Source organism: Lemur catta, chromosome 9, assembly GCF_020740605.2.
Source record: "Lemur catta isolate mLemCat1 chromosome 9, mLemCat1.pri, whole genome shotgun sequence".
Lineage (NCBI taxonomy): Eukaryota > Metazoa > Chordata > Mammalia > Primates > Lemuridae > Lemur > Lemur catta.
The window spans coordinates 85,394,243-85,406,565 of NC_059136.1; the positions used below are offsets into that span (position 1 = coordinate 85,394,243).

Below are 12,323 nucleotides of genomic sequence, written 5' to 3' on the forward strand. Positions count from 1 at the left end.
AGTGATTGGGGTGTTCAGAAAAACAGGGGAATAATAGCAGGAGAAACTAGGCCCTCCCACCCCCAGCTGCCAGTAATTCAACCCAGGGCTTCAAGAACCGGATTTCTGTCTATACAAAGTGTGCTTGGCTCTGGAGATTGCCTCCCCCGGGCCATTGTGATGGTGATGGCCTGGTCCCCTCAACAGCTCCCAGAGGACCAGGCACTTACTGGCGGAGCCCAGGCAGCTGTCTAGCTTGGGGTTGCTGGTCATCAGAGACTCACAGCCTGTGCAATGTCCACCCGCAGGTGAACAGTCCCCTTTCTCATACCTACTCCCCAGAGGCAACAGCCCCTCATTAGGGTACAGTTTCTAATCCAAACAACCATTAATCTTTCTCAGGGTTAAAAGGCCAGAAAAGCAATTTTTGCTCCCTCTCTCTATTTTGATACTATACTTGTCTATATTTTACAAGAGTAGACTTCACTGACCACTAGAAAACACCCCACAGCTGTGTCTACAGCCACTCAAACAATGCCAAGCCCAACACAGCCCTTCCTGAGCACAGAGAAGGGACAGGCGCAACTACTTATTGTGGCACTTGACAATAAATCATAGAAACATGACCTGCTTGGAACAAATTAGTATTTTGCATCAAACGATAGATTATAGATGTGCATGTATTTTAAGAGAAAATGCCACCATAAATGACAGTTTTATGAAAATAGTATTTTAAAAACTGTTTAATACCATTCTATTAATTTTCCTTACCTTGGCAAATAAATTCACCCATATGAATGGGGGTGTGATTCCTAAGAATATTTCTTAAAGGAAATCAATAGAAAAACAGGATATGAAATTAGAAAAATGCACTCAATTGTTAATCTCTGAGACATGAAAGTGTTTGGTTTATAGAAAGAGACCCAATTTCCTATCTCACACTTCTATTTAATAGCTGGTTAAGTCACAAAACACATCTTTTCCATATTCTCTATTTGTAAGGGCCAGAATGATGGGTATCAAGATAAAAAACATTAAGGCTTCCTAAATCTGTTTCTTCATGCTTGACCTTTAAATTCTTCCTCTACAGAGTCATCATCAGTATGAATATCAAACACTTCTCTTGGTGAGTCACATTTAGACGTCTGGCTACTGTTAGCAAAGACATTGAATATTTAAGAGGAGAGAATGCATTTCTGTATCTTAAATTATTTTACATTAAATTTCCCAAATTCAAAAGTCTCACATTAAGGACTAGGTAATACATAAAATCTAGTCATAGCACTTTCAAGCCAGAAGCAGCCTTGGTTGAATAAAGTTAGCCTCAGGCAAGACTGGAGCAAAACCCAGGGTCCTCAACCTCTGGTCTAATGTTCTTCTATAACAATAATGTCCTATCACATTGCAGAACATGTTATGAGTTCTCTGACTTACCTAGACTGTTTTTGAGGTGGTTATGGTGAGGGAAAAAGCATATAAATAAATATATATATTTATATAAAGGTTTTGCTATGCCAAATGTATTTTGAGACATTCTTTAACAACTTTAACTAAAGTTTCCTGAAGGATCGCAGATTGGCAGCATTTAGCTGTTCTCTGCCTCACTCGCATACAGCTTCTGCTCTCAATCTCCATGAGCCCCCAAAAAGCTGGAGGGAATTCTAGCTAGATATGGTCTGCAAGGTGCGGCTGAAATTCTGTTGGTACTCTTACACTTGCCTTTTGGGCACTTGGTATAAACCATTTGAATGTTTAAATTAAAATTACAACTTAATGATATCATTTCTAAATAGAATATGTAGACATATATATAACTATTTATATAATATATATTTGTGCATACAAAATTACTCAAAAAACATATACAAAAATTTTAAGTAGCCATGTTTTGGATGGTACAATATGAACAATTATTAAATATTTTCTTTTGTGTTTATCTTTGTATTACCAGATTTTGGTACCGAATATAATTTCTGTTTGTAATTAGGGAAAAACTCCAATAAACATTATTTTAAAATCTCAATAAAATAAAGACTTTTATAGAGATAAAGTGGGCCACGGCAGGTTGAATGGTACAGTAATACTTTCCTCACCTGTTTTTAAACATCCTGATGTAATTATGTATACAATTACTCATTTATAAGACTAAAACTTTAATTCAATTTAAAATATGAGTAAATCTGCAAGTACACTGAAATTTATACTGCCAAAGCTTGAGCAAGCAAACATCAGTGGCTTAACCTTTGTGAGGAAAAATGAGCTCTAGAGATTTCTGTAGTCTGGAAATAACAGGGAGGAAGATTATCATGCTATTTAGATTCTATTGGTGAGCCTGAAATCTATAAACTACAAAAATGCTTGCTTTTGAATTAATTTATTCTAAGCACCAGAAACATTTTTCCAAAGAGGGAATTGCCACATAGTATGTCAGTGTTTTTCCTCAAAAGAACAATGTATTTACCAGAGGATTGGTGTCTAATAATTTACCCCTTTGGATTTGTTTTTACCTTTTAAGTATTAGTTACTAGTACTTTAATAAAATAAATCTAACCTAAAACATTAAAATAATATTTTTCTTTCTTTCCCCTCCTCCCTTTTAAAATTAGAAAAGTAATATATGCTTGTTCTAACAAACCCAAACAATACAGGTTTATAAAATAAAAAGTGAAAGTATAAAATATAAACATTTTCTCTTATTTCTCTATACCCTAAATTCCATTTCTTCAGTGATAACTTTTAATATTTTGATGTGCATCTTTCTTTTTATGTGTATAGACTTAAGTTTATATATAATTGAAAAAGTAAAAACCAGACCGTACTAATATATAATTATTCTGCAACTTGCTTTTTTGCCAACTTACCAGTTTATTATAGACATATTTTCAACACATTTACTTCATACTTATTAAGAGCACCATAGTATTCCATTGTTTAATATACTATGATTCACTTATTTATGAATATCAATATCAATGAATATTAAGGTTGTTTTAAATTTTTCATTATTAGAAAGAGCTGCCAGAAACATCCCTATCATATTTCTTTACATACTTGTGCTAGTGTTTCTGTAGGATATATTTCTAGACATGCAGCTAGTTATTCAACATAGGACATATACATTTACACTTTTGATGGATACTGAGTTTTTGCCCATTTGCTACATGGAGGAAGGGCAGAGTATTCTGTAGGGTTTGAGACAGGAACTCCTGAAATCATCCCAGGGGTCTGACATAGTGGGCATTTGTCCAGCCTGTTTTATGGAAGTAACTTGACTCCAGGCATCAGGGAATATCCTGCAGGATACATTTATATTACATTCAAATCGGTAGCAGGTAAGTTGTGTGGTGATAAAAGACAAAGCTCTAACTAGATCAACTTTTGTTTTCAGAACTAAGATGGCCAGTGGTAATTCTTTCAGTTAAAGTGACAATTAATACAGTTTCATCGAAGCTTCGAACAGAGCAGACAGATCCTCTTCTGACTGGGGACGGGGTGCAAGCTTGGTGACCCTTTCCTGAAACAGTAAATAAAAGAGTTACCCAGGGCTTTGAAAAGACATTTTGTAAGAGCTATAGAATTATGTAAATTAACTTGGTTATAAGAAACAATGACTTGATAATAGTCATAACTTTAAAAGTGGTATTTTTTTGTATGCTTTGCACTGGTTGGTCTTCAGCTTAGAGGTTTATCAAGTAATGCCTCTTCCCCAGAAAGCTTTTGAAAGCCATCACCCCTTGCTTTATGCCCTGGCAACAGCCTTCTGCCCAAATGTACAGACCCCAACCAGCCATGGGAATACACCTCCTTATAATGACCAAACTAGGTCAGTCAACAACTTCTGCCAGGTTCTCTGTGCACAGAGAGCTCTGTCCCAGGCGCAGCGAGTGTTGCCAAGGAAAAGAACTGGGTCGCCCTTGACTTCCAACTTGTATTTAAAATATATTCAAAAGAACTTCAGTAGAACATTAACTTTTAAGCTAGATGCAACAAGTGACTCCTTTTTTCTTTCTCTCTCTCCTTTTCTTCCTTTTTCTTTCTCTCCCTCTCCTCTCTCTCTCTCTTTAGAGAAAGGGTCTGGCTCTGTCACACAGGCTGGAGTGCAGTGGCATGATCATAGCTCACTGTAACCTCAAACTCCTGGGCTCAAGTGATCCTTCCTCCTCAGCCAACCGAATACCACGCCTGGCTAGTTTTTAAATAATTTTTTGTAGAGACAGGGTCTCGCTATGATGCCCAGGCTGGTCTCCAACTTCAGGGCTCAAGGGATCCTCCCACCCTGGCCTCCCAAAGTGCTGGGATTACAGGCATGAGCCACTGTGCCTGGCTAAGTGCCTCCTTTTTTTCTATTAACTAAAATTTTCTCTCTACTTTCCCAAGCAAATTTGCTTAATTTCTCCAATGATTATTGATGAGTCAAGTCAGCGAAGACCGCCAGCGCATCCTATTGTTATTTATATTCCTGCCAGTGGCTCCTTTATCCCGCTAGGGCAGGGGACTACAAGACTTGATGACTACCCTGTGGCCTACACGGAGTTGAGAAATTTGCCGTCTGGGGGCTCCATTTTCATGGGTCTCGGGGTGTGTTTCCGAAGACGCCCCGCGCTGGGGAGCGGACCTGCAGGGCGAGGCGGCCGGGAGGACTCCGCTGTCGGCGCGTCCCGGCGTCGGCGCCCAGTCAGCGGCCAGGGACGTCACCGACTTAGTGAAGACGGTGGGGAGGGGATGTCGCCTCTCAAAGTTCACGTCTACAAGATGGAAAGCTGAGTCCGTGCCAAGCCCGGCAGCCCCAGCTCTGAGGGGAGCCCGTCCCGGAGGTGGGAAGAGAAAGAATCGAGCACTTCCGGCCGTCCTCGCCGTCCTGCCCCAAACGCCTCCCAAACGGTCCGTTTCCGCGTGGCCTTCCTCTCGCCCCCTAGAGGTCGTTCTCCCCGCGGCGGCCAGTGTGATTTCTTTTATTCCCAGTATAACTCGGATCATCCATTCCCGTGTGTGACGCTCCGGGATAACTTCCTGTCGCGACTGGAGCAAAGCCACGGCCCGCGCGGCCGCCCTGCTCTGGCCCTGCCCTCGCCCCGCTGCGACTCCTGTCCCCTGCGTCCACCTCCCTTGGTCCCACAGACCCGATTAAGTTCCGTGACCATCCTGACCTTGACCCTGCCCCAGGGCCTCCCCCCTCTGCCTGGAAGTCCCAGGCCGTCTGGCCTCCCTCGCTGGGGCTCCCTCCACGCTGTCGCCACAAGATCATTCTCTCATTACCCAGGTTTTCCTTCATATCACTAATCATTATCTGAAATGACTTCATTTATATCTTATCCATAGCTAGCTGTTCACTGTCTGTCTCCCCTCACTAGAACATAAGCTTCATGAGAGAGAAAAGGGACTTCATTTTCCCCCTCACTGTATCCCACACAGTGCATGGTACACAGCAGGCTCTCAGTAAGGATTTGCCAAGTAAAGGGAAGAATGAAAACAAAGAAGGATGTATTAAAAAATTAACTCAAAATGGATCAAAAACCTAGATGTAAGAGCAAGAACCCTGAAATTCTTAAAAGAATACATAGGGGAAAATCTTCATGACATTGGATTTGGCAATGATTTCTTGGATACACCTCCAAAAGCACATGGAACAAAAGAAAAAAGATAAACTGGACTAAATAAAAATTAAAAACCTTTGTGTGCCAAAGCACACTATCAAGAGGGTGAAAAGACAACTCACAAAATGGGAGAAAATATTTGCAAATCATATAGCTGATAAGGGATTAACATCCATCCAGAACATAAAAATTATTCCTACAACTCAACAACAAAAAACCTCAAGCAGCTCAATTAAAAAATGGGCAAAGGAATAGATATTTCTCCAAGGAAAATATATAAATAGCCAATAAGCACATGAAAAGGTGCTTAATATCATTAAGCATTAGAGAAATGCAAGTAAAAATTTCAATAAGATACCACTTCACACTCATTGGGATGGTCTATTATAAAAAATGGAAAGTAACAAGTGTCGGTAAAGATGTGGGGAAATTAGAACCCCCATGCATTGTTAATGGCAATGTAGAATGGCACAGCCACTACAGAAAACAGTGTAGCAGTTCCCCACAAAGTCAAACATAGAATTACAATCCAATCCAGCAATTCTATACCTAGGTATATACCCAAAAGAATTGAAAGCAAGGACTTGGACACCAAAGTTCATAGCAGCATTATTCATAACCGCCAAATGCCCAACAGTAGATGAACAGATAAATAAAATGTGGTATACCCATAAAATGGAATGTTATTCAGCTATAAAAAGGAATGAAATTCTGACATGTGCTACAGGTGTCAGAACACTGAAGACATTATGCCAGGTGAAGTAAGCCAGTCACAAAAGGATAAATATTGTATGATTTCACTTATAGGAGTCACCTAGGATAGGCAAATTCATAGAGACAGGAAGTAGAATAGAGGTTACCAGGGTTGGGAGAAGGTGAGAATGAGGAATTAGTGTTTAATGGATGGAGAGCTTCTATTTGGGATGATAAAAAAAGGTTCTGGAAATGGATGGTGGTGATAGTTGTGCAACATTATGAATGTACTTAATGGCACTGAATTAATTGTACACTTAAAAATGGTTAAAATAGCAAATTTTATGTTATGTATATTTTACCGCAATTTAAAAAATAAATTTAAAAAACAAAAAGGAAAGGATGGGTGGACCGATGGGAGAGAGGTATGGGATAATGCTGATGAGTGTGGGTGAGGCGAAGGCAAAATTTTACATCCCAGCAGACCTTTCAGAGACCCTGAGAAATTCTAGAAATCCATAGCAAGGTAGAATCTTGTTCCCGGTTACATATGCATATGTTTGTGGTAGGGTCAAGAATTGAAGTTCAGCATTTGCTACGACCACAGAGGATCATCACATTATTCTGTTTATAACAGAAGAGTCTTATCTGATGAGCTCCAAGGCCCTTGCCATGGTCCTGTGTGTCTTTGGTGAAGTAGTTCAGCATTCCCAGAAATACCTGAGGCCCAGCCAGAGCTGAGTTTCTCTCTCACATTTCTGGTCTCCAATGACTGGTTGAACAGGGCAAGGACATAAAGTTTGTGACATGTCCCTACACAGATCAGCTATGCCATATGAAAGCCAAACTCTCTGCAAATTAAGATGTATTAAGCAATGATGTGCTATTATTTATAGACATGGAAAATTGGAGGACTACTGATTAACATGGGCACTGAAATAAATTCAGACTTCTACTTTTAGTACATTCATAAAATAATATTTCAGCTGGCCTGTCTACCAAGGAGTGGAAGTGCTCATTTGGGTAGACAGCTCTGTTCAGTAATGAAATGTTTTGATTTGAAATGTAAATGTTTCTTTCCAGAGGTTTCAGAACTCCAGCTTGGAAGATTAATTTATTCTTGCCTGTTTGCCTTATAGCCTGGCTCTGGCAGTTGGAAGCCTCTGTACACAAGGCTGCTATTTGCTGCCACCAGTATGGGCTGTGGTGTTTGGTCAGGAATACTACCCTGGTTGTTCCTTCCAGAGAAAACCAATCCCTCATTGCTAAACAGAAAAGAACCTTTATCAAATGTCAACTACATTGAATTACCTTCTGGCAATGTTCTTTGCAGGAACCAATATATCCTCATTGCTTTAAATCCTGTAGATACTAATAAGTGAACATTACTCTGCTGCATCTGATTAGTCTACCTCAAATTTTTTTCTGAAGTTGCCATAGCATCCCTGTAAAATGTTCACTGCTGCCAAAAATCCCCCAAACACTAAAACAAAACAAAACAAAACACCCTTAGTAGTTCTTCATCTGCAAAATGGATGAGCTTGTTTCTAGGATATTTTCCAAAGTCCTACGAATCTATGAAGTCATACATACCTCAACCACATCGACTCTAAAATGGAACTAGTACTAGTTAATTAAAATTAACTATGTTTCTCCTAATCATGACAACATGATCAAATGAAAACAGGCAGCATACGCCTTGGCGCTGCTTTATGAATACAGCTTGAGGAAAACTTGGCTTCCAACTTTAAGACACAACTTATATTCAAAAGATTCCATTTACCTCCCATCTTTTGCAGAACTAAAAAATTCATTTTTTCTAATTAAGGTTTTGCTATCTGTGGTTTCCCAGTATGACATGTGCACTGAGGCATTCAGAATGATTCCTAAATAACTTGCTATTTTAGTGGGGGGTCTTAAATGTTAGTCTGGGTCTGTTGCTGTCATAGCTTCTGAAAGTGAAAGTCTGATCACAGATAGAACAGAAAACACTTGCCAATGTATGCTAATAGCTGGAAGATGCCTTGCCACCAGCAATCAGATAGCCAAGAATATCATACAGGTTCATCTGAAAATCATGGCTACCATTCTTGGAGATGGAAAAACATATTCCTGAATACTTTCCTGGGCTAAATAAGCAGAACCTTTCAGGAGGGGACCTTGCAGAGTGGGCAGTGTCACTGGGACCATGCCGTAAACCCAGAAGCTACATTAAAATCATGGTGACCACTCAGTCTGTTGTGTTCCTGGATGAACTTTCATGGCTCCCCTGTCTTTGGTTGAGTCCTCATCAGTCTAAGGAAACATCTCAAAAAGTTACCACTGTTCAGCCATTAAGCTCACCTGGAGAGGAGAGGGCAGCAGGTATGTGTTCATGTAGCATGTTTACTAGCCTGTACTAGGTGCAGTGAAGGATGGGTGAGCAAAGCAGACAGATTCCTGCCCTCGTGGAACTTATAGTCTAGTGGGTTTGGGTAAAATAACTGTGACGGCCTTAAAGAGTCATATTTTTTGGCTATTAGTCCCATAGACTTATGGGTTAGAATTAGGGGGCTTTGCTACACTGGAGACACCTCTGTTTCTCATTAATTTATATTTCTAGATGCAGTTGAACCCACTGAGCTTGAATCTAAATCAGGGAAACCGGTAGCTCTTGGACCATGTTTCATGTGTGCATTGGAAACCAAGGAACTCAACACAAACATCCAGATTGCTGATTTTTCTTGAAAGTTGGAAGTTCTACCAACACTGGGAGCTGAATTTCTGCTTGGTGATAATAAACTGTAACTGAACTGTGGCTCACCCAATTAGACCGGTCACTTGTTTTCCAGCTCACCAAAGTCCCCACCACTCCATAACACCTTAAATTACTTTGTTCATTGCTGTTTCCTACCTGGCTCCTGTGGATAGATGAGTCTGTGAACCTAATCTAGACAAATATTGTCATGTGAATGGTGAGGCTGTCAACATTCTAAGCACTGATGAAGTGGGGAAGAAGCAGCTAGTCTGAACTCTTGCTTCCCTGGGGTAGAAGGAGGGAAAAGTGCTGCTGCTTGTGTAAGCAGGATGCTGTGTGAGTGGATATTCCAGCTGTTAAGTCTGTTCCAGGGTCAGGGAGAGATCCACGAATGCCTTAATGTTGGACAGGATGGCCTTATCCTCCTAGCCTCATGGTGTTGAAGTGACTTTCCCATGTTGGCCAGCAGGACTAAAGGAGCATCCTGGTGTGGCAGGTATGGTGTGGTGCACCAACCAAGGGCTCACACTCTGAGCCCTCTACTTTAGGGTGAACTGCAATGAACAGGATCTTGGCCCATTAGGATCTGATGTGCTAGCTCAACATGGGGCCAATGAGGGGTCATCTCCTTCATGAGAACCTGGGGAGAGGAAATGTCATAGCTAGTATGGTTCTGCCAAATAAAGGATGACGGCTCAGTTTACACTCTTTCGCAACATTTAACAAATAAAATAAGACCCACAGTGACACAGATAGGTATAAAATATAGAATCTCCCACATCCATTGAAAAGAAATTTTGTAATAGTGTTAGTTTAAAGCCATGCCTACTCTTCACAAAGTAGTAGAAATTTGTGACTCCTTTATAATGGAAAAGAACATTAGTGGTCTTTTTGGAACAGCTTCACATACTTTTACAGGAACACTCAAAAAAGCAAAATGGGGAAAAGGGAAATTTTGCCATAGCTCAAGATCGATTTGGTTGTTTTTACCTTGAATTGTCATAAAGGATCTTTTCAGGTGTACCGTGAAAGCCTCACCTTCACCACAGTTGTGTGGAAGAACATAAAGGCGAAGAGCCTTGGCCCCTTCCACCAGGGCCGGGAAGAAGAGAACCACTGTGTTGTCCAGGAGACCTGAGAACCGCTGGACGACCCCTGGTTTCATCCTCTCTGACACGCCCCAGTTGGAGCATGTCTTTCTGGAAGCTCTGTGCTCCACTGCAGGGAGTGAGGAACCCGTGGTCTCTTACCTGGGGCAGCGTTCCTTTCACTAATGCGGGAATATCGGCCTTGGTGTAACCAACTGCTGCTAGGCCATCATCAACATCCAGATCGAATAAGAATTTCCGGAGTGTGTCTGCTAACACAGACCCGGCATCTTGGGTCCTGGCATTGCAGATGTCAGCTCCTAGAGGACATAAACCACTGACTGTAGAGAGGAAGAAACAGGCTCTGGGCACAGTTCAGTCACAAGGTCAGCTGAGCGCATAATGTGCATGTACTGATCTCCCTAACACGGAGCAGGGGCACCGCGTGCTGCCCCCAGAGGCCAGCCCAAGTCAGCTGCGGGAGCTCACTCCACTCAGCGCTCACATTTCCAAGGGACTGCCAGTTCCTACGTGCCAGCCCCTCGTGTGGTGGGAAGAAGAGGAACAGAGCCAAGAATAGAGGAGCAGAAGAAGACCAAGAAAGAAGGCTGGTGTCTGGATGAGGAGGAATGAACACACCTGTAGGACAAAACGCAACCTACATAATTTTCAAGGCTTGGAATTTGCTGACATCTAGAGGTGTATGTGTTCAACGTCTTGGCTCACAGCAACATTTTAGAAAAAGGCTAACCCTTTGTGAACACTTTGTGAGACACGGATATAGAAGTACAAAAACTCCAAAATAAGGCCGGGCGCGGTGGCTCACGCCTGTAATCCCAGCACTCTGGGAGGCCGAGGCCGGTGGATCGCTCGAGGTCAGGAGTTCGAGACCAGCCTGAACAAGAGTAAGACCCCCGTCTCTACTAAAAATAGAAAGAAATTATCTGGCCAACTAAAATATATGTAGAAAAAATTAGCCAGGCATGGTGGATGCCTGTAGTCCCAGCTTCTCGGGAGGCTGAGGCAGGAGGATTGCTTAAGCCCAGGAGTTTGAGGTTGCTGTGAGCTAGGTTGACGCCACGGCACTCACTCTAGCCTGGGCAACAAAGCGAGACTCTTGTCTCAAAAAAAACAAAAAAACAAAAAACGAAACTCCAAAATATACCACCAAAAAGGAAGAAAATAGTCTGAAAAGAATGGATTACATATGATGAGGGAAGAAAATATTTCCTCTCTATAGCTATACAACTTTTTATTTTGGACTCTGTTGCCAAAGGGCATGGTAAGTTCCTCTAAATAAATATTACAGAACCAGTTAGGCAGGACTAAGAACAGGAAGACTGTCAGGAAACAGTGTTTCATATGTAGGTAATAATAATGACAGCAGTGAAGTGGGAAGAAGGTTGCTAAAGGTTGGAGATTTGTAAAGCCAGAATTTTGATACAATTTTAATAATTAATACATGTAATCCAGAGATGGCGATGTGGAAGAGCCATGCATGAGGTTCTGCCCTTGGGTAGGGTGGCTGTGAAAGTCCCCAGAGGAAGGGCACCGATTTCACAACTCTCAGCCTCCCCCAACCCCCATCTAGTCTAGTCAAACACATTCACTGCCCAGAAGCGAAGTGCTCTACAGACAGAATGTGGCATTGTACGAAGTCTTTCCAAATATCTCATACACTTTCTCTTGTATTATTTAAAAGGAGACCTGAAGGTACAGTTCACCCCCATATTGAAGCACAGTATTAAATTGGTTTTGAGCTGCTTGTCTACACCAGTGAGAACTGTTTCAGTGATCCAGGAAAAGGTATGAATAGAACGAGGTACAGGGCTAGCTGGGAGAGCAGCTGGATGGAAGGTAAACCTTGCCTGACAAGACCAGTCTGTGTTACCCAGCGGCTGCTAAAATATGGATTAGGTGGAGAGGTGACACATGATACGGGGTTTATGAGGTTTTTATGTTCCTGGGATTGCTGCCATAAAACACACCATCAAAACCTCTGCGGTTTCCTACGAAGCGTTTTAGAAAAAAAAGAGGTGGTAGGAAAGAGAATACATTGGTCTCAAGCTAAGAAAAATCTAAGATTACGTAGAGAATCAAAATACTGAATAGAAAAATGTGGACTAATATTACAATTTCCTATTTAAGAAGACAGAATGGGTGGGTTCTTCCAGCCTGGAGTTTGTCTAACAGAGGATCTACTTTTTCAATAATATTGCTGGTTGTCTGGAA

General features: G+C 41.4%; 1 protein-coding gene across 6 annotated transcripts in view; it reads right to left on the minus strand.

Moving 5' to 3' along the window:
* Positions 1-2,836: 2,836 nt before the first annotated feature.
* The window catches only part of ADHFE1 (alcohol dehydrogenase iron containing 1), a 33,631-nt gene continuing 24,144 nt past the window's right edge, over positions 2,837-12,323 (minus strand). For all 6 annotated transcript variants that reach the window (XM_045560570.1, XM_045560572.1, XM_045560571.1 and 3 more), the window contains 2 exons: positions 10,254-10,411; positions 2,837-3,493 (listed from right to left, as the gene is read on the minus strand). In XM_045560570.1, the coding sequence (XP_045416526.1) occupies positions 3,410-3,493; positions 10,254-10,411 (242 nt within the window). In that variant the 3' untranslated portion in view covers positions 2,837-3,409. The remainder of the gene's footprint in view (positions 3,494-10,253; positions 10,412-12,323) is intronic.